Here is a 21,654-nt window from a genome sequence, read left to right on the forward strand (position 1 = left end):
AAATGAAACATATGGAGCTCATTTTACTAAGATATCTGTATAGGCTTCAACAAGGTGTTTACATAAAATGTTTGAGTAACAGTCTAAGGATGATCACTAGAAAACATTTAGTGGCTCTGTAGTCAGTGCTGTGGACTCCAAAAATCTACTTGCCTTCCTTGTTTTATTCTTCTTATTAAAATGGTTTACCAGCAATACAGCAAAGTATCATAGTTGAGAGTTCAGAAGTTCGCACCGGATAGTTTCAGGTGTGAGTACTGCTCTCTTTCTTACAATTTTGTGACTTGAGGCAAGGTCACATTCTACTTTGAACTCTCAATTTCCACTTATATAAAATGAGGTAGTAATCTAATATATTAAAGAATATTTACTGATGGTTAGATAAACTCATGCATAGGAAACTTTTAGAATATAACTGGCTGTAAGAAAGAGTTGGATAAATAATAGGCATTATTTCTAAAGCAATAATGACAGAAATATATTAAAAAAATGTTCTTCCCTTAGACAGTAAGGGGAATGTATGTGATAATGTGTCATGGAGTACTTGGAAAGTCAAATATGAGTAATGGGTAAACTTAGTAAGGAAAGACGCACTGTTGTCTGTTTTGATTATCATCACCCCCATGTATGAATCAACCAGTCCGTCCCAGCATTACGCTAAGCATAGCATAATCATTATTCTTATCCCTCAAAACAACATTTTATTAATGATACCTCATTGAATTTAAAACAAACAAACAAACAAACAAAAAAACAACTTCACAAGAGCACACTGTCAGGAAGAGAAACATCAGGCTTTGGTTCTGGATCCTGCCAATACTAAATCCCATTTTATTTCCATTACACCTCACAACACTTACTACTACAAGGAGTTTCTCCTTATCCCGGGACTTTGTCACACTGGTTTTGGGCTTTGAATCAGTGACAGTGCCCCCAGTGGACAAGGAGGAAAATGCATCAAGTATGGGCTGCTTGGTGGGTATATCTATTGTCAGGGCTGTCTGACTTGGTACGAGTAATGATGACCTAGGAACGTTCTTAGAAAAATGAGCTTTACAGAGGTGGTAACCAGCTTTAAACAACAGTAAATGGGTTTACTTTAGGCAAACTGCACTGGAAGGAGAGGAATAAATCAACACTGAGTAGAATTTTTCAGGGCTCAAGGAATAGACTCCAGTGTAACTTTGGCATTTTTGGAGCAGAGCGACCTTTGGGCTTTGCTTGAGCAAAGATCAAAACTGGCCTGTAGATAATTGAGAAATCCATATGATAAAGCAAGAGTAAATTCTGGGGGAGTATGCAAGCAGAATTTTGTGAAGTTGCTCATTCTTGCAGGCAGATTAATGGTACCAATCATAGTCCATTGCATGCTGAGGTTAGAAGACCGAGGGGGCAATGTATTGTAATCATAAGTGGTTTAGAGGTCCTGAAGTTAGGACCTACGGCAGGGTCCTAACTGATGGCTAATTCGGGGTTTCCTCTTGGGTATTTGGAATCCCAAGCAAACAGTTTTTGTCAGGCTTCTTTATGTATACATAATTTGAGCTAAAATCAGGATATCAGGCCTTCTTAGATAGCCTAATCTCATGCAGTCTTAGGAAACAAGTGATATATCAGGTAATGGGAGAAATCTGCATGTTAGGCTACCCTTCTGGAATGAGGGGGCTGCTATTGGGGCCAAGGATGATCCTCACAGGTATAAGTTCTAGAGCTTTTAGGACACCTGGTTAATACCATGCAGGGTAGGGGACTGGAGGACTGCCTAAATGGAAAAATGGGAATCAGGCACCCCTATGGGCTTGACACAAGCAGAACTGCCAGCCCTCTATCATCACCCAAAGAGGAGCTTAGGAAATTTTGAGGAAGGCCCTCCAGAGTACAGGGACTACTGAAGTGAAGGCTTTGTGGCAAGAACCCCCTGGCCTGGTTCTCAGGGTGTTACTTAGCTACTTCGTAATATTCTTATGAATAATACATGAAATAATGCATGCAGCTCCCTTAGGTATTTCTTCACAGATGGTTGGTACTCAATGTTAGATGTCTAATGACTTCCACCAGTATTCATGAGCTGGGTCAACTAAACCAATCTCTATACAAATTCCAGTTAGGCAGTTGTGTTTTTGTGGTGGTGGTGGTGGTATCTAATAGTTTTTAAGAAGTAAAGCATGGGGGCACCTTGGTGGTTCAGTCGGTTAAACGCCTACCTTTGGCTCAGGTCATGATCCCAGAGGTCCAGGGATCAAACCCTATGATTGGTTCCCCATTGAGCAGAGAGCCTGCTTTTCCCTCTCCCTCTGCCCCTCCCTCCTACTCCTGCTTGCATTCTCTCTCTCAAATAAATATATAAGTAAAAAAAAAAAAAAAAAAGTAAAGCATGATTCTAAGTGTTGGTCAGAATGTTTGCAGACTCTTTTCTCCTAAGCACCATGACTCATGTGATTCCCATGCCATCCTTTTTCTCTCTGAGGAGGAAACAAAAGGCCAAGGCACAAAAGTACACCCTTTTGTGCTGTCTGAAAGTAGTTGGTTGCATTTAGATGGTTCACAGTTGCAGGCTGTTGTTTGCTAAAACACACATCCTCTTTGGAGCTCAAGCCCTGTATTTTGAGCGAATTATCCTAAGTATAAATGAATCTCTCACATCCTGGTCGTGTGCTCTCTCATGTGGTGCTTTCCTTTCTTTCCAGATCCCCCAGATCAGTTACGCATCAACAGCACCTGAGTTAAGTGATGACCGACGCTACGACTTCTTCTCTCGTGTGGTCCCACCTGACTCCTTCCAAGCTCAGGCTATGGTGGACATTGTGAAGGCCCTAGGTTGGAATTATGTGTCTACCCTCGCATCTGAAGGGAGTTATGGAGAGAAAGGTGTGGAATCCTTCACACAGATTTCCAAAGAGGCAGGTAGGAAGAGATTGCATTGGTCAAATGACCATCTTCACATGTCTGTGGCTTGTAGTGTCCTTTCCAATCTTCGTCATATCAAACCAACACTGTAGATAATCACCATACCCCTACTCTCACATTCCTACTGCCTATTAAGTGAATTGGTAAAGACTTCATTTATAACACTTTGCCATTTTTGAAAAGAATATTTTCAAAAGTGTGAAACTGGAGTCCTTTAAGTTTTGGTAGCAGAAAGGAAGACAAGAGAATATGCACTTAATCTGGTACCTTACTTCTGTGTAATGAGTAATGGTGTGGATTGCAGGCTGCATACAGAAACCTGAGGTGGTGCTGCTGAATGTGCATGTCCTTCCTCTCTGCCCCTCTCTAAAATGCACAAATTGTTTAGAATTATGAGACTCTAATCATGGGGGGGCTCTTTGCTTTGAAGAAAAATGACAGTGACAACTCTGAATAACTTATCCACAACAAAGTTAAACAAATTATCTGGACAGTAGACTGTATTTAGCCAAATAATCTTTGGAACTTTATTTTGACAAAAACAGTTCAATTAAATAGTACTTGTAGTAGATTCTTTCATGTTTCATTAGTTCAAAATGGAAGTAATGAGTTCAAGTGTTTGGCCAGCTGGTTGCCATTGGGGAGATTTTGAAAAATGAGATAGAATCTTCACACTTCAGAATTCTGGCAATAAATATTGAGGCTTCCCCATATGGAAATATTGGATACAGTAAACATGTATTTTAAAGATGCAGGCTTGGGTATTCTTGTAAATTTCTTCATGCTAAAGGTAGGCCCTCAGTTTGGGTTGTAAGAATTTCATCTAATCTAAACCGTTATTGACTGGAATAGTTAGCTGACCGTTAAGGCAAACACACACACACAGGAAAGGTCCTTTTCATGAGGAAAGATGTCATAAATCCTGAAGACATGGTTTTGAATACTTGACTGTCAGACTACAGTTTCACCAAGACATGTTATGTGTTAGTGGATAGATGGTATATCTGCATGTGGCTACTGAAAAAGGGAGCCAGGGCTTGTATAAATTCCATGATTTTAACTCAGTCCCTTACTGTTTGCTCTAATTTGAATAATTCACTTGAGAACTGGGTCCTTTTTATACTTTTCCATCTGACTGAAGTGTTCTTACTCTTCATACCTTTGACTAGAAAACTCTTGACTGTTGACAGGTCTCATCCTAAATGCCATATCTAGGTTTATATATAAGCATACTCCAGACTTCCTTGGGTCTACCCACTTGGTTGTATTTTTAGTGTCTTCTCCCACAGCACTTGTCACATACTGGTATAATTTGTTGTTGTTGATGTTTTCTGTCTTGCCCCATAGACTCTAAGAGGAGATCCTGTCTGTCTCATTCACTACTACAGTCTCAGCCACAGTGTTTCTAAGGGAAACATACTCAGTATAATTCAGCCAGAAATTCTCTGATTAGGAAAGAAACCTTAAATCAGGGCTTGTGTCATGCATACTTTGATTTATAAACATCATTAATAGTTCACTTTGTGAATCTCCAAAGACATACCTTATCAGTTTTGATAACTACATTTTTTCTTTCTTTCTTTGTTTCTTTGACTCTTATTTTGATCCAAATGCTAGAAGCCAATTTAGAGAAATAACTAAAATATGAGCATAAAAGCCAATATAAAAGATAAAGAGAAAATATGGGTAAAATAATAAGATAAGGCTCAGAGATACAGTTCAGATATCATCTCATTCTACGTAATTGCTGCAAGTTGGTCTCAGATTTAATGCTGATCTTTGTGCGAGATAAAGCAAAGAGCAGTACCTATTTTGTTACAAAATTTAGTGTCCATGAGGTCAAAATCATGTTGATTGTTCAGTAAAGGACAGGAACAAGGCAAATGTTTGCTTTGGATCTTTTATAAAAGACTATATTTTATAGATAGGTCAGTGGTGAGTTTCATATGGTTGTTTATTCCTAGTGTCACTTCGTGAAAACTTAAGATACAATATCAGAGTCTGCTTTATAATGACACTGCAGAAAGGAAAAGCTGCAATATGGTGTGAACTCCAAGCTCATAATTTTTGTTAAACATACAGTGAAATGACCCTGTGCAGAAATAAAAATAGTATCATTGGCAGGCATTTCAGATGAGATTCTTCAGTTTAAGAGCCTTTGAATTTGGGGATGAGAGTGACTAAAAAGCCAGTTGCAGAATTTCAAGAAAATATTGAGGGTTCAGGTAACACCTCACAGATTGGTTCTTTTCCTATAAGTATTATGATATTCACTATGTATTTATAATAAATTTCATTGAAACCATAGCATATGTGCAATTAATATAAGTGAATGCACTCACGGGCTTAACGAACACCCTGTTCCTCTCCTAATGAAAAGAAAGGAAGGGATATTGCAACTTAAATGGCGTGCAAGACCTTTACTCTCCAATGTGTACATTACTTAGAGAAAACTTGAGGTGGGAAACATGATTGTATTGCTTCTTCAGCTGTTTTCACTTCTGTGGCCTCGTAATATGAGCATCTTCCTACCCCAAGTGTGACTTCAGTAGACAGATACATAATCATATGCCATAGTCTCTAAAATAATCCAATTGCTTCCTCTGATATTCAGCCAAAGAAACAGTGATGTATTCTAATTCAGAAACAAAAAAAAGAAAAGAAAAAAATTGCTTTATTGGAATTTCTTAGAAGTATATGTGCTTAAAGAATTTTTAAGGGTAATTTTAAATGTCTACTTTTTTCCTCTTGTCTGAGGAGTGTAGAACCTTGTCCCCAAAGAAAGATTCAGGTCCACACGCATGTGTAGGAGGGGTGGTGGGGCACAGAGAAAAGTAAGCACTCTGATGTCAGAGGATGGGAAATTGAGAAACAGTCACTGTTACTTTCATGCTGTAAAACTTTTGATACATGATTTAACTTTGAAGGTCTCAGGTTCCTCATGTAGAGAATGAAATTAATACCTGCTTCATCAGGTTAGTAACGTAAGTACGATCATACATAGGGAATCTCTTCACACCTAACAATACCAGATTCTTATTTGTGCCTCACACAGTTCTGTTCTCCATAGATTACTGTTGCAGGGTTCTTGTCTTACGGAGTCGAAGAATGAATCTGTCAGACAACTGGGTGAAGTGAAGTGAAAGTTGATTAAGGGAAGGTGAGAACAGAAAGGAAAGAAAAAGAGTTCTCTAGAGTGAGGGGGCCTGAATGGGTTGCCATTGAGGGGTTTTATGGTCAGTCTTTTACAGAAAACTGACCAGGGCACTTGGCAAATACCTTGTCTATAACATTGAAGACAAACAGGTGGCTTTGTAAATATGAAAATATCTTGCCAATATTTAGAACAGACAAGGTGGATTTGTTGTTTCCTTTTCTCTGGTTAATATCTTGTCTATAACATTTCTCCACATTTGGGATTTCTGTGAGCCTGGTTAGGTAGTCCCCAACCTGTCTCTCCCTAGCCTCACCTGTCCCTTACTCATTAGTAGAGTTACTTTCTGAGTTTTAAAAATTTGAAAATAATGTAAGTGATGGATGACATTTGCCTTCAGCCAGAACTACAAGGTTTTATATATTACATATAATTATATAATATAATATAAACTATAAGTGTATATAAATAGCTGAGTTGCTATTTTTGCTAACATGCTTTCATTAGATAAGAAGCATAAGATGAAAAGGAGGTTAAGTTTTCATATTGTCCTATGTATGTATTGTGTGTGTATGGAGAGAAAGAGAAGGAGAGAATGCGAGTGAGAGAGAGTATAAGCTCATTGATGTTTCTGTGTACTGCTAGCAGGCTTGAAGGGGTTACTTCCATTCTTCCTGAACAGCTTGACTTTGAAGATTAGGATTCTTCTCTTTTATAAATGTCTTTAAGAGTTTCACCTGGGGCGCCTGGGTAGCTCAGTCAGTTAAACCTCGAACTTCAGCTCAGGTCATAATCTCAGGATCTTGGGATCAAGCCCCACGTGGGATCAGGCCTTGCATGGGTGCTGTGCCTCAGCAGGGAGTCTGCTTGAGATGCTCTCTCTCCCTCTCCCTCTGCCCTCCCATGCACGCTGTCTCTCTCTCAAATAAATAAACAAATCTTTTAAAAAAAGAGTTTTACCCTTTCAGGATACTTTAGTTCCGAACCTTACTTTCAACTTAAGTCCTAAAGCAGTTCTACTTATGGAACTAGAGTGTGAGGTGTATCCATCAGGCACATAGTCAAGAACGTGTGAACAATCCTTTATCATACTCTGATAGAACAAGTCAAGACAATGATCTCTGAGGAAAAGAACCATCCTCCATTAGGAGGCCATATAATTCATTTGGAACATGGAAGCCTAGGCACACTTTCTCTAAACTGTCAAAGAAAACCTCAGTAATTCTCTCATGTAGTCATTGGACATTTAAATATGCATGGATGCTGTTCCTTGTTGAACTTTCAGAGAGGACGGTAACGTGATTTTCTCAGATGATGAGATTTTTGTAAAACAGTTATATTTGCATAAATTGCCCTGTTTATTTGAATGAATGCACATGCAATAGCAACAAAAACAATTTATTGTTTCATATCATAAGAATGAGAGATTATTCACTCCCAATGCACTTTAATATTCAGGTCAACATAATAACCTAAATAGCCTAAATTAGACATACAGACTCCTCTTTCTAAAGCGAAGGTAAAAGTAAATGATTATGATAGCATTTACAGCATTAATATATCCTAGACTTTTGAATCAAATTTGGTTCAAAGATTATGAGAACAAGTACATCACTATGACTTTCAAGTTTGCCAGACAATTTTTAGGAGAATCCCATGACCACTGCTTCACAATATGACACAAACAGTAATGATTTGCTACTGCCCATGGTATTATGACAGATGTCAACTTTTCAAAATCTGAAATAACAGATGAACTATCCCTTTGGTCTTTCATGACAGTTACTTAGTACAGATATCTCAATTGGTCTTTTTTTTTTTTTTTTAAGATTTTATTTATTTAAAGGACAGACAGAGATCACAAGTAGGCAGAGAGGCAGGCAGAGAGAGAGGAGGAAGCAGGCTCCCTGCCGAGCAGAGAGCCCGATGCGGGGCTCGATCCCAGAACCCTGAGACCATGACCTGAGCCAAAAGCAGAGGTTTTAACCCACTGAGCCACCCAGGCGCCCCTCTCAATTAGTCTTATAAAGTAATTAACCATTATTAGTCAGATAAACCATAGACTTATTTTTATTTAGTACTCTATCTTAATCTAGAATATTCTTTCCTAGAATACTTAAGTGAGACTTAATTGACTATTAATAACTATTTTACAACCCTCAGTTGTTTTTGTGTTTTGAGATTTTTTTTCCCTAGATCTCAGGAGCTAGTTGGTTTTGCTAATTATGGGATTTTGTTTTCCTTATAGGTTTTTGGGCTTCTCTCTCTTTCAGAGATGCAGTATTCTCTTTCATTGTGTGGAAATTGTCAGTCTTCCCCACCCTACCATAACCTCTAAAAGGTCAAGGACTTAGCCTTGTGACTCTATAATCTACCATAGTATTTGACATATAGAAGGCATTCAATAAATATTTAAGGGAAGGAAAGGAGGAAGGAGGAATTGCATGTCTTCCTTTGCCTTTTAGAAAAACAAAGCCTGTAGATGAAGCACTTATGATATATAATTTTATGATATGTAATTTTGTGGCTTGTGGGTCATAAAAAATTATATCCTATACCTGTTTACTGTGATTTATTACAGCTGCTCTCTCTCTAACTCTACTACCTTCTTCTGTCTTATGATCCCGTCACAAAACTTGAAGCAGTGTGATGCAACATGTTTTTAATTCCCAGTTCTCCATCTAGGATGGATTTCAGGGTTTTCTTTTCCTTTTGTTTTTGTTTTGTTTTGTTTTGTTTTGTTTTGTTTTTGTCGCTGCCTGTGTCATGGTGAATACAGAAAACTCAAAGGCATTTTAAAGCCTAACTGCATTGTTTCCTGAATGAAGTGTTCAGTGGTCCTAGTTTAAATACAAGTATTAAACATTTAAAGGCTAATTTTCAAAACAAACAATCACAAGAACTCCCGTGACATCATTTATCTTCAGTTGTGCTTAAAACTAAACTGTAAATTCCTCAAGAAAAGGCTTTATATTTTTATTTTATTTTTTGGATTCTCAGGGGTTAGCACAGCATTTTAGATTTTAACCCTGACTCCACTTCTTAGCACATCTTGAGGGTGACCCCTTAGCCACCCCATCACTGCTGTTAACTTCTGGGCCCCATTTGATTCACCTTCATTCGTAGCTACAGCTATCCATGCCTCCAGATTAGCCCCTCTGATACAGTATTCATTCAGTTATGATGATAATCTTTCTAAAATAGAAATTTCATTATCTGTCTCTGGTCTCCCTTTCCCCAGAATATTAAGTAAAAGAGACCTAGCATGGCATATAGGTCCTTTCTGATCCAGTGTGTGCTTCAGTCACCAGTCTCATTCACATACTATCCCTGTCCTCTTTTATTCTCACCTCAACCCCCCATACATTCTCTCTTTACCCTGCCACTATAACCTTCTATAGGTATCAGGATACTCTGTTCCTTTGTAAATGCTAGACCTCTGCCTAGACTACCAGCTAACTCTCAATTTATTTTCTCAAAACGAAACCCCTTGGGAAAAGCCATTCCTGACTTAATCTTCCTTTGTGATTCTATTTCGGACTGCAATGTATACATTTGTCTATTTTAACAGTGCTCCATTTTAAGTCTACTTCCCTGAACAAATTCATGGAGAATAACTAATTGCATAAGTCTTAAGGAGAAAACAAGCTTCATCTCCCTGTAGAGCTAAAATTGCTACGTGTTCATGTTCCCAGCCTCCCTTAAAGCCAAGACAAAGCCCTGCAACCCAGTCTTGGCTAATCAGACATTCACAACCTAGGTGAATCAAGAGCTGGGGGTGCATAGAAGCAGAAGCAATGGAAACCCGTATCACTGACAGTGGCAGCAGTGATATCCATGTTCTCAGGCTGGAGGTGGCATCCAGCATGAACTGGCAGCAGAAAGACAGTCTCCAACTTCCAAGAGTGGCAGCAACAGTGCCCTAGCTAACTTGGTTCTGTGACACCGTTTTTGGCTTTGATATTGATAGCTTAGTCCTTCTTTGTTTTGGCTCATTTTCTGACTTCGGTTCCCTGGCCTCCCCAGGGATTCTGTGGGGTGTCCAGCATAATTTAAATAATAATTTAAGGTTGCACCTGGGTGGCTCAGCCAGTTTGAGTGTGTGACTTTTTTTTAAGATTTATTTATTTATTTATTTGACAGACAGAGATCGCAAGTAGGCAGAGAGGCAGGCAGAGAGAGAGAGGAGGAAGCAGGCTCCCGCTGAGCAGAGAGCCGGGCACAGGGTTCGATGCCAGGACCCCTGGGATCATGACCTGAGCCGAAGGCAGAGGTTTTAACCCACTGAGCCACCCAGGCGCCCCAGAGTATGTGGCTTTTGATTTCAGCTCAGGTCATGATCTTAGGGTCATGATATCGAGACCCGTGTCAGAGACCTCCCTGGGGGGTGTGAAGCCTGCTCAAGATTCTCTCCTTCCTCCTGCCCCTCCCTTCCTGTTCCTGTGTGGGTGCATGTGCATGTGCACTCTCTCTCAAAAAAAAAAAAAAAAAACAAAAAAAACCTTTAAAATAATAATTTAAATTTATAATTTATTTTCTACTTAATCTAGACAGGTTTTACTTCAGTTGTTTGGCTTTTACCTTCATTAATATAATTGAAAGTGTCTCTTCTATAAGTTCCATAATACCTTTTGCATAACTCTGTCATAGAATTGATTGCATGTTATTGTAATCTGTCTAATTATCCTCTCCCATTATAGTGTAAATTTATTGAGGATAGGCATTATGTTTTATTTGTCTTTCAATACTCTATACCCAGGATAATGTCCAATATAGAGTAAGCTCAATAAATGCACATTTAATTTAAAAATAGTCTTTTAATAATGGAAGAGGTAATGATTTAATGGCTATAGTTGGCACAGTGAAACTGTTGGAAGTTTTTCCAATTAAGCTTTCTAAACTTATCATTAATCTGTTGTAATAAACTGATTTTATAGAAGGAAAAAGAGGCATAAAATATCTGCTAGTCTGCCTTCCTTCATACAGTGTATGTCTGAGTACTTTGTGTCAGATACTGTTCCAGCATAATAGTTATAAATAATAATTATAGTAGTAACAACCACAAGGCAATAGAAATAATAATCTTTGTTTTCTAAGAGTAGAAATACCTAAGTAGAGCCATGAAAACAGCCTCATTGAGGCATGCTGTAAGGGGGAAATCTAGAAGAAAATAGATGCTTTGCTAAGCCTCAAAGGACTTGGCAAAGAAGGTTGACCTAAATGGGGTAATGAATGCCATTTTAGGAAGAGAGAGTCATATAAAATATATATATATATATATATATATATATATATATATATATATATATGTAATGGTATTTTAATTTTTAAAGGATAGAAGAAATAGCATTGTTTTGAAAAAAATAATGCATTTTGAATTACTATGATATAAAATGTTCTTCCACACAACATGGAAACTATTGCAGAAAATGCTCTGGCTTTTGGGCCAAAAACTTCTCACTGTTGTTGTACTGTAGTTGTCCTACAGTAACTGACTGGGAGTCAACATACTGCTCCTTTGCTTTGTAAACTCATCACATGTTTATTGAGAAAACTGGCCTTTCTTGATTCTGATGATTCCCAGATGCCTATCATCCAGATTGCAAAGGGTAGGTTTCTTCCAGGCAAAAATGGACTGTCACTGTGGATGTGTGACTGGAAATAGATGATGACAGAATGTTTTTTGCTGCATGAAGGAATAGACACTAGAAAAGACATCTCAGCAATTCCTTCTCACCCCTTCCACCTACCTTCATTACACTTGAGCATCATGTAGGCATATGAAAGGATCTGAAGATTAAGGGAACTCCTGTTTTTCTCACCTACTTGGTATGATTACCATATGTTGCTCATGCTTTGTAGAGGAAGGACATAGGATTCTGGTACTGAGGTTAAAGATGTATTGAAAAAGGAACATAGTTCAACTTAAAATATAGGAGAGACTCAAAAGTAGAGAATTCTAATGAACAATAGAATTTTTTGGTCAGTTGGGTAGGGAAGAAGAACATTGTTGTTCTGAGGTAAGTATGTACCCCAGAACTTACATTGGAAAGTAACCACGCTTTTATATAATAATATACCCACTAAACCTTAGAGGCAGAGGATTGGATTTATTCTCCCTACTTAGTGATGCTGCATTCTGCCTTCAAGTGAGGCTGTCTTTTCTTGGTCTTTACAGAAGTATTTATTGGAAGAAACTCTCAGCTTGAATCTCACAGGTTTTGATGGAGGTTAGCAAGAGAGAAAAATTGCAGTAGAAAAAAAAATAGAATAACTGCCTGTAGAACTGGAAGGAAACATATAGAGTTCAAATGCTTAGTGGGCATGCTTATGTTTTCGTTGTGGGAAAGTAGGAAACTTGATTTTGAGTACCACTAAGGCCATGCACAGTGGGGAAGAGACATTTCCCAAAGTAATTTCAGTGCTCTAACCAAAAGTTGGGGGTGGTCATACTCCAAAATATATTATTTTTCGGTTGCCTTTGCCAGAGGCTTCTCAGTGTTTCATTCCACTGGGATAGGCAAGTAAAAAGGGGAGGGAGTTTTGAATAGAATCCACACAGAAAAGTGCAATATTCATCAAAACAGTGGCAAGGAGATGGGCACTGGAATTAGTCAAATGGATAGTTCTAGAAAATAGATACTCTAGTTCAAGAAACCTTAAATTAATAATTGGTTGCTTGTGAAATATCTATTTACTGGACTCCAGCTCCTTCCTAAATAATTTTGTGTTTTGAACAACTTGATGTGGGTAAATGGAGCCTCTTTGAGGCTTGAGGCTCACACTGAGGGATCTGTTTTCCTTTTACTTCGCAAATGGCTCCCTGCTGTTAAATCTTTCAAGAGATTATAGGAAATTCTACAAAGCCTTCCATCAGTTGCATTAGCACTCTCAGGCAAACTGAAGGGTCAGCAGCCATCCTAAATACATATACCTTAAGACTTTGAAATACTTGGACCTTGGGTAGCTCCAAATTTGCCTATTCCTGATGTTTCAAATTTTTTGTTACTCTTTTGGCTGGGTATCTTAAATAATAGGCACTTTAAACACACTGCCAATAGTGATTAGTTGGTATTATCCTATTATATTAATATTTTAGGGTTGACATTAACTGCCATGCAAACTCCTTTTTAGATAGCTATCAATGGGATGTCATCCCTCTTTACAAGCCATACTATTTTGAGATATACCTTTGAGAAACTAGTATATAGTTACTTTAAGAATGCTTACTTTAAGTGTTTAAGTGTTAAGTTTAAAGAATGCTTACTTTAGGTGTCCACTTATGAAAAAGCTTTATTTTTCTTAGGCTGTTAGTGATCCTTTGGATTTAAATTTAAAAAAAAAAAATCAATATTGTAGGTACAAACCTGTTCTATTTCTTTTCAAAGAAGGTAAATTTCCTTGGGAATGCTGAAGTTGTTAGATTATAATTACAGAAATTTTGATGAGTGATGACTGATTATATAGAAGTATGTTGTTTTCAAATTCAATACTAAAGGGGGCAGAAATGACATATTCTTCTGGTCAAAGTTTTTTGGCACAAATATTAATACCTAGTTTTATATCAGGATCATGAGTGCTATTTTCTAAAATCTTGGTATATGGTAAGGCACTTAGTACACATTCCATTCTCCACACTTTGGAGTAAATAATGTAAATTTTGTTATCAGTCTCTTCTTACAGAAGTTTTGTTCAACTGTAACCAGTGAATAATTAAGATAGAAAGTAGAAACTGGGATGACTTGCATTATACTCACAGACTGCCTTCTTCTCAAGAGTTTGCATCATTTATTTATTGGGCTTGCACCATATTTTTTTCCCAGCTTTATTCAGTTATAATTGACATACAGCAATGGGGGAAGTTTAAAGTATACAATGTGATGATTTGATACACTTATCTATTATAAAATAATTACCATGGTAGGGTTAGTTACCACCTGTTACCTCACATGATTACTGTTTCATTTTGTGGTAAGGACATTAAAGATTTACTCTCTTAGCAACATTCAAATATGTAATACAGTGTAGTTAATTATAATCACCAAGCAGTACCTTATTTTTTTCAATTTAATTTTTTTTCAGTGTTCCAAGATTCATTGTTTATGCACCACACCCACAAGCAATACCTTAGATCCCTAGCACGCACTCATCTTCTAACTGAAAGTTTGCACCATTTGACTGAGATCTCCTAGTTAACTTACCTCCCAACATCTGGCAACTACCATTCTATTCTCTGTTTCTATGAGTTTGGCTTTTATAGATTCCATATATAAGTGATATCATACAGTATTTGTCTGTCTTTGTCTAATTTATTTCACTTAGCGTAATGTCTCCAAGGTCCATCCATGTTGTTGCAAATGGCAGCATTTCCTTCTTTGTAATGACTAATAGTTCAGTGTATGTTTAGTGTATAGATATATATGTGTGTATCTGTTGTAATTTATGTATATATAAAGTTTTCTTTATCCATTCATCCATTGACACTTACGTTGTTTCCTTGTCTTGGCTATTATGAATAATGCTTCAAGGAGCATGGGTGGGCAGACATCTCTTTGCAATCTTGATTTTATTTCCTTTGGATATATACCCAGCAGTCTATTTACTGGATTATATAATAGTTGTAATTTTAAATTTTTGAGGTTCCTCCATACTATTTTGTAAATTGGCTGTGCCAATTTACATTGCTACCAGTAGTGTACATTCTTACCAACATGTTTGTCTTGTCCTTTTGATCATAGCCATTACAACAGGTGTGAGGTGGTATCTCATTGCAGTTTTGATTTGCTTTACTCTGATGAGTAGTGATGTTAAGCATCTTTTTATGTACCTATTGGCCATCTGTATATCTTCTTTGGAAAATGTCTATTAGTTCTTCCGCCCATTTTTTAATCAGAGTGGGGTTTTTTGCTTTGTTTTTGTTTTTCCTATTATGTTGAATGAGTTCCTTGTATATTTGGGATATCAACCTTTTATTAGATATATGATTTGCAAATACTTTCTCCCATTCTGTAGGTTGTCTTTTCATTTTGCTGATTATTTCTTTTGCTGTGTAGAAACTTTTAGTGTGATGTAGTTCCACTTACTTTGCTTTGGGTGCTTTTGCTTTGATGTAATATCAAAAAACAAAACAAAATAAAATAAACAAAACCAAAACCAAACCAAACAAAAACAAAACAAAACAAAACAAAACCAAACCCTGCCAAGACCAGTATCAGGATAACTTTCTTTGTTTGCTTCTAGGAATCATACAGCTTCAGGTTTTTTGTTTAAGTCATTGATCTGCTTTGAGTTAAATTTTGTGAGTGGTGTAAGATGGGAGTCTAATTTCATTCTTCTGCATTGGTTATCCAATTTCCCAATACCATTTATTGGAAAGATTATTCTTCCTCTATTGAGTATTCTTGGCTCCCTTTCAAATATTAATTGAATGTATAAGTGAGGATTTATATTCTGGGCTCTCTATTCTGTTCTTTTGAGTTATGTGACTGTTTTTAAAGCCAATATCCTACTGTTTTGTTTACTGTAACTTTGTAATATAGTTTGGAATCAGGATGCATCATGCTCCCTGCTTTGTTCTTTCTCAGGATTGCTTTGGCTACGCAGTCTTTGTAAGTCTATATTAGTTCTACTAGTGTTGGTAGAGTCTTTAGGACTTTTTGTATGTAAGATCATATCTGTAAACAAAAACAATTTTACTTCTGTTCTTATTTGGATCTTTTGTTTCTTTTTATTGCCTGGTCACTCCTGCTAGGATTTATAGTACTATGTTGAATGGGAGTTTTGAGAGTAGGTACCTTTTTCTTGTTCCTGATCTTAGAGGAAAAGTTTTTAACCCTATCACCATTGAAGATGCTGTTAGCTGTAGGCTTAGCAAGTTATTATGTTGAAGTACATTTCTTCTGTACCCAGTTTTTTAAAAGTTTTTATTTAATGTGCTCAAATTGTTGAGAGTTTTATCATGAAAGGATGTGATGTCAGATGCTTTTTCTGCATCTATTCAGGTAACCATATGCTTTTTTTTAACTTTTGTTCTATTAATCTAGTATATAACATTTATTGATGTCTACTTACTGAACCATTCTTGTATCCCAAAGAAAAATCCTACTTGATTATGATATACGATCCTTTTAGTGTGCTTTAATTTCAGCTTGCTGATGTTATTTATTTATTTATTTATTTCTGAAATAGTATATTAGTTTTAGGTATATAACATATGCATATTCTGTTTGTTTGTTTTTTAAATCCATTGAGCAATGCTATGCCTTTTGACTCAATAATTTATAATCTGTTTACATTGAGATTAATTATTTACAGACAAAGACTAAAGCCATTTATTAATTATTTTCTGGCTGTTTTATGGTTTCCCTTGTTTCTTTCTCCCTCTCTTTCTGCCTTCCTTTGTGAATTGGTGGTTTTCCAATTCATAGTGGAATACTTTGATTTCCTTTTTGGTATCTTTTATGTATCTACTATTGATTTTTGCTTTGTGACCACGATGAGGCTTACATAAACATCTTATATATATGACATAAGGCTGATAACAACTTAATTTTTATTGCATACAAAAACTCTACTCTTTTATTCCCCCCACCCTTTTATATTTTTGATGTCACAATTGACCTCTTTTTTATATTGTGTATTCATTAGCCTACTATTGTAATTATAGTTTATTAGTACTTTTTAAAAACTTTATACTTAAGTTAAGTGGTTAACATACCACATTACAGTGTTGGAATATTCTGACGTTGATACAACCTTACCTTTACTAGTGTGTTGTATATTTTCATACATTTTCCTGTTACTAATTAGCTTCCTTTCACTTTCAATTGAATAACTTCTTTTAGCTTTTCCTGTAAGGAAAATCAAATGGTGATGAACTCTCTCAGCTTTTGGTTATCTGGCAAAGTCTTTATCTCTTCTTTACTTCTGAAAGACAACTTTACTGGATAAAACTTTCTTTGTTGACGTTTTTTTTTCTCTTATCACTTCGCATATATCATCCCACTCTCTCCTGGGAAATCTGCTGATTGTTTTATAAGGGTTCCCTTGATCTTTATAATGGTTCTTAGGGAAGATCTCTTTAAATTGAGTTTGGTGATCTATGAGCTTCATAAACTGTATTTCTAAATCTCTCCCCAGATTTGGGAAGTTCTCAGGCAATAATTTATTTAAATAAGCCTTCTGCCCTCTTCTCCATCTCCTCTCCCTTTGATACTCTGAAAATGCAGAAATTACTTCTTTTGATGGTATCTTATGATCACATAGGCTTTCTTTGTTTCTTTTTCATGCCTTTTTTTCTTTGTTCCCTTCAGCCTGGATAATATCCAAGTTCCTACCATCTAATCTATAGATTCCTTCTTTTGCTTGAGCCATTCTGATATTGATGCTCTCCATTGCATTTCTTGTTCCATTCATTGTATTCTTTAGCTCCAGAATTTCTGTTTCGCTCTTTCTTGTGATTTCTGTCTCCTTGTTAAACTTATCATTTTGTTCATGTGTTGTTTTCATGATTTCATTGAATTGTCTTTGTGTTTTCTTGTAGCTCATTGGGTTTCCTCAAAAAGCTATTTTGAATTCTTTATTGGATAAGCTATAGGTCTCCTTGTCTTTGGGATTATTACTGAAAGATTATTGTAATTCTTTGGTGGTGTTTTGTCTCTTTGATTTTTTCATGTTCTTTGAAGTATTGCATTGCTGTATTTGAATTTGCAATAGCCGTCACCTCTCTAGTCATTACTAACAGACTTGAGAGAAATTATTTCCATTACTTCTGGTAGGGAGTCTGAGGCTTTCTCAGTCTTTCTATGGATATGTCTGCTTTATGTTTCTTGCTTCTTCTTGTGGCAAGATACTTAGGTTTGTGTGTCTTTTCTTGATCCTTCAGTACACCATGTTAGGTAGTTGTAGCCTGTCATTTGCTTTCCCAAGGGTGGAGCTGAAGCTCAAGTTTGTGGTCTGTTTCTGGCTCACAGATTCATGATGGCTTTCTGTATATTTTCACTAGATGTCTGCCAAAGTTTAAGTTCATGCTTGCCACATTTTGTGGCTTGCATTGAGATCCAGTCACAGATTAGGAGTGTTTGTGGGTGAGGTATACACAGCAACGGGGATGCCTGTGGGCCAGTTGAGAGGATCTTTGGGCAAGGTGTTCTTAGCAGCTCCTGAGTGTGCTTCTTGATGGAGTCCACAATGCAGTTGGTAGGATCAACATCTCTTTAATATCATCTAAGAGTCCTATATGACATGATTCATGACTCCACCATACTCATGAGATAGGGTGAGATAGAACTGAGCCTCTTTGGTAATGTCCCACATAGCTGGGGAAGACAGGCTTTCACTCCCCTGCTCTCACTTAACCTCTGGGGAGAAATCATGTGCTGAGATTTCATCTGGCATGAATTGCACTGAATTGCAGTGTAATTCTGAAATGCAGAGGCAATGCAAGTAAAGTCAAGTCTTCCTCTTAACCCTCTCCAATGCATCCAAACTCGTTCATTTGTTGTTGTTGTTGTTGTTGTTGTTGTTTGTTTGTTTTGGTTCCAATTATATGTTGGGACTTCTCCACTGGAAACCTGGACTACTACAACAGCTTACTTATCCATGGGTGATTGCATAAGATAGTATTCTCCAAGGACTTGTGAATCATGGCCAAGAGGATCAAGTTCATAGGCCGCTGCAGGCTCGTGTTCAAGGTCTGTACATCTGTTGCCTAATATATGGGTGGGTAATACTCCTCTTCAGTCCCTTGGTGTATGGTGTACCATTCTACAGATCCTACAAAGGTACTTTGGTCTGTGGATGGATTCTAGTTAGTACTGAAGGGAGATACAAAAAGGAATATCTTACTCAGCCATGTTGCTGATGTTACTCCCCTCCACTATATTTTTAAAGAATAGAATATAAGTTATACTTGGGTATAGTAAATCTAAATTGAAAGGAAAAAGATAGAAGAAGCACATTTTGTAAATGAAAATATATGTGTTAACTAAGTAATTGCCTTTCTAAAGAATTACACTGAATCAAATTTAATATATTTTACTATTCTTCTATATGTTTTTGCTAAATTGATATAAGGCACTCAAAAAAAATGGTAATACTAAATTGCAAACACTTTTAAATTTCTAAATAAAACCTGTCGTTGAGGGGCGCCTGGGTGGCTCAGTGGGTTAAAGCCTCTGCCTTCGGCTCAGGTCATGATCTCAGGGTCCTGGGATCAAGCCCCGCGTAGGGCTCTCTGCTCGGCAGGGAGCCTGCTTCCCCCTCTCTCTCTGCCTTTCTCTCTGCCTACTTGTGATCTGTCTCTGTCAAAGAAATAAATAAAATCTTAAAAAAAAAAAACAAACCTGTTGTTGAGAAGACAGAAGAGCTGACAGAAGATGCTGGTTGGAAGCTAAGCATCAGTGGTGAAGATTAGTCAAGATCACAGGACGGTAAGAATGAAGTCATGGGGCAGAGAATAATTAGAAGGTGAGGGTCTCTGAATATAAACTCCTTTACAGTTTTTTGTTTTGTTTTTGTTGTTTTTTTTTTTTTTTTGAGGGGTTACAGTTTTCCAAGATGCTCCCTTAATGTTATTGAGCAAAGGGAAAGTTTCCATTTTCTTATAATGTGAATTAAAGTTTAACATTGGCTTATTTTCTCTGAACAAATTCACTCAGCCTTAGATTACTGCATCTATATTAGAGTAATGGCTTTGGTGGCAACTTGAATCGATAATAAAACAACACTTCTGCAGAGCTGTCTGATTCCCAGTTTGACTGGCTTTTGGCTGGTAATTATTATTTGCTGCCTGGCTTATATCCATTCCTTTTAAAGGAGTAAGTCATCCTCATATCTATTAAGGGAAAGTACAAAAAGGTGTTTACAGTTGAATGTGACTGAACAACTTCAGTCTTAAAGTCAGTTTTCTATGTATAAAATCCCCAAATTAGTACACAGCAAAGTGAGTACATATGTTTTTATATCCTGAACTTGTCTTATGCTCTAGGACAGAATTGGCACCGTGAGACAGACCAGTAGAATTTCTAGTTACTTTGGAAGTTCTTTTGTTGGTGGTGTTTTTATTTGTTTAATCTTATTAGATATTTAAATCATTTGATTGAAAATTTTTGAGAATTACCAAAAAAGGAGGGAAAAAACATGGCAACATGAACTACCTATGGGTGGTTAAGGGGAAAAAAAAAAAAAAAAAGGATTATATGGAAAGTTTATGAGCTCTCTCAAGGAAATAGAGGAAAAACCAAGGAACTAAGCTTGAAACAGACAGGAAACACCTGTCAGGACACCACCAACAACATGAATCAGTTCCAACTCCATTTAGACTTTTAGTTTTGTGCTCCAAACAGGATCTAGTAGAAAGCATCCCAGAACTCTGCAATGTGCCCATCCTTTCACAGTTGATTAACAATTATACCAGACAGTTTTTTGGATGTAGACATCAAAGATAACATCAGATCCATAGACATCTAAGATAAACATCAGATCCTAATATCCAAGCAGGTGCTGGTGACAAATGTGTCCTACCAGATGTGATATAGTATATTTTCTTCTCAGTCTCCATAATGTCTTTCCTTGTACATTCGAAAGAAATAATAGAATTTATAGCAATGTAAAATGTTCTAGTTGAATCAGTTCTGTTACATTTCTAAAATAAAAGTATTTTTCTTTCTCCTTTAAAGAGATTTTCTAAGGAAACCATTCTGACTTTAAATACTTGTAGAATATTCCCCAAACCACTGGCTTTCTAAAAAGATAGGGAATGTAATTTTCCAAGCTTTACACCTGTGACAGAATTTATTAAGAGTCAGATTTCAAACGTCAGGTGATCCAATTAGTTTTAACTTACCCCATGACTTGAGATATAAAGAATGAGAGTGGGGGGTTGAGATTTATCACTACCACTGGAAATTTTCACAGAATCTGAGCACTCATTCTAATGACAGAGGGTCAAGAGGGGCATTTTTACATGATAAGAATGACTTCTGCTCATTTGTGCTGAGCAGTTTAGAAAAATCGATGTAATTTCTTTTTTTACATCCCAGAATTCCTCCAAGCCAACCTCTGTGGCTGAGAATTTTTGATAATGGTAATAAACAAACTCCCTTTGAAATGTAGAAGTGGTGGTAGACAGGCCTTGTTCCTGAGTTCTTCCCTGCAGGGGCATGAGTTTAATAAGGTGGCTGAACATTCTGTGTTGAAGCCCAGGAGAAACAATACTTGTTGAGAAGGAAAATGACGGGGGCCCATTGCATGCTGGGACAGGGATGAGAAGCTTCTGGCTGTGTTTGCCATAGAGCCTAAGAAAACACTTTTCAAACACTACGTGGGAGACAAACATTTCTAGGAAAGCTAGCTTTAGAAAGCCCGCCATTAATTGTTTGCTTGGGAAAATGCAAACAGTGTGAAAGAGGAGTATTTAACATATGTATCTACTTTTCTGACATGTGAATAATCAAAACCCTGTAAAGTGCAGAAATGAAAAGCAAATAAGATGTGGGTTATTATTCTGTTATGAAGCAAAGTCCAATGCATAAACTAATACAGAGAAAGAGGATTGAGGACACTTCATTCTGCTTTCAATCTATTTTCCCTTC

At 36.9% G+C, this 21,654-nt stretch overlaps 1 protein-coding gene across 1 annotated transcript in view; it reads left to right on the forward strand.

The window, feature by feature from the left end:
* Nucleotides 1-21,654, forward strand: part of LOC111144132 (glutamate metabotropic receptor 7) — a 914,585-nt gene that overhangs the window by 282,946 nt on the left and 609,985 nt on the right. Inside the window, exon 2 of the mRNA XM_022498291.1 lies at nucleotides 2,688-2,904. Coding sequence (XP_022353999.1) covers nucleotides 2,688-2,904 — 217 coding nt within the window. The remainder of the gene's footprint in view (nucleotides 1-2,687; nucleotides 2,905-21,654) is intronic.

Source organism: Enhydra lutris, unplaced genomic scaffold (genome assembly GCF_002288905.1).
Source record: "Enhydra lutris kenyoni isolate GAN:26980312 unplaced genomic scaffold, ASM228890v2 scaffoldscaffold10, whole genome shotgun sequence".
NCBI lineage: Eukaryota > Metazoa > Chordata > Mammalia > Carnivora > Mustelidae > Enhydra > Enhydra lutris.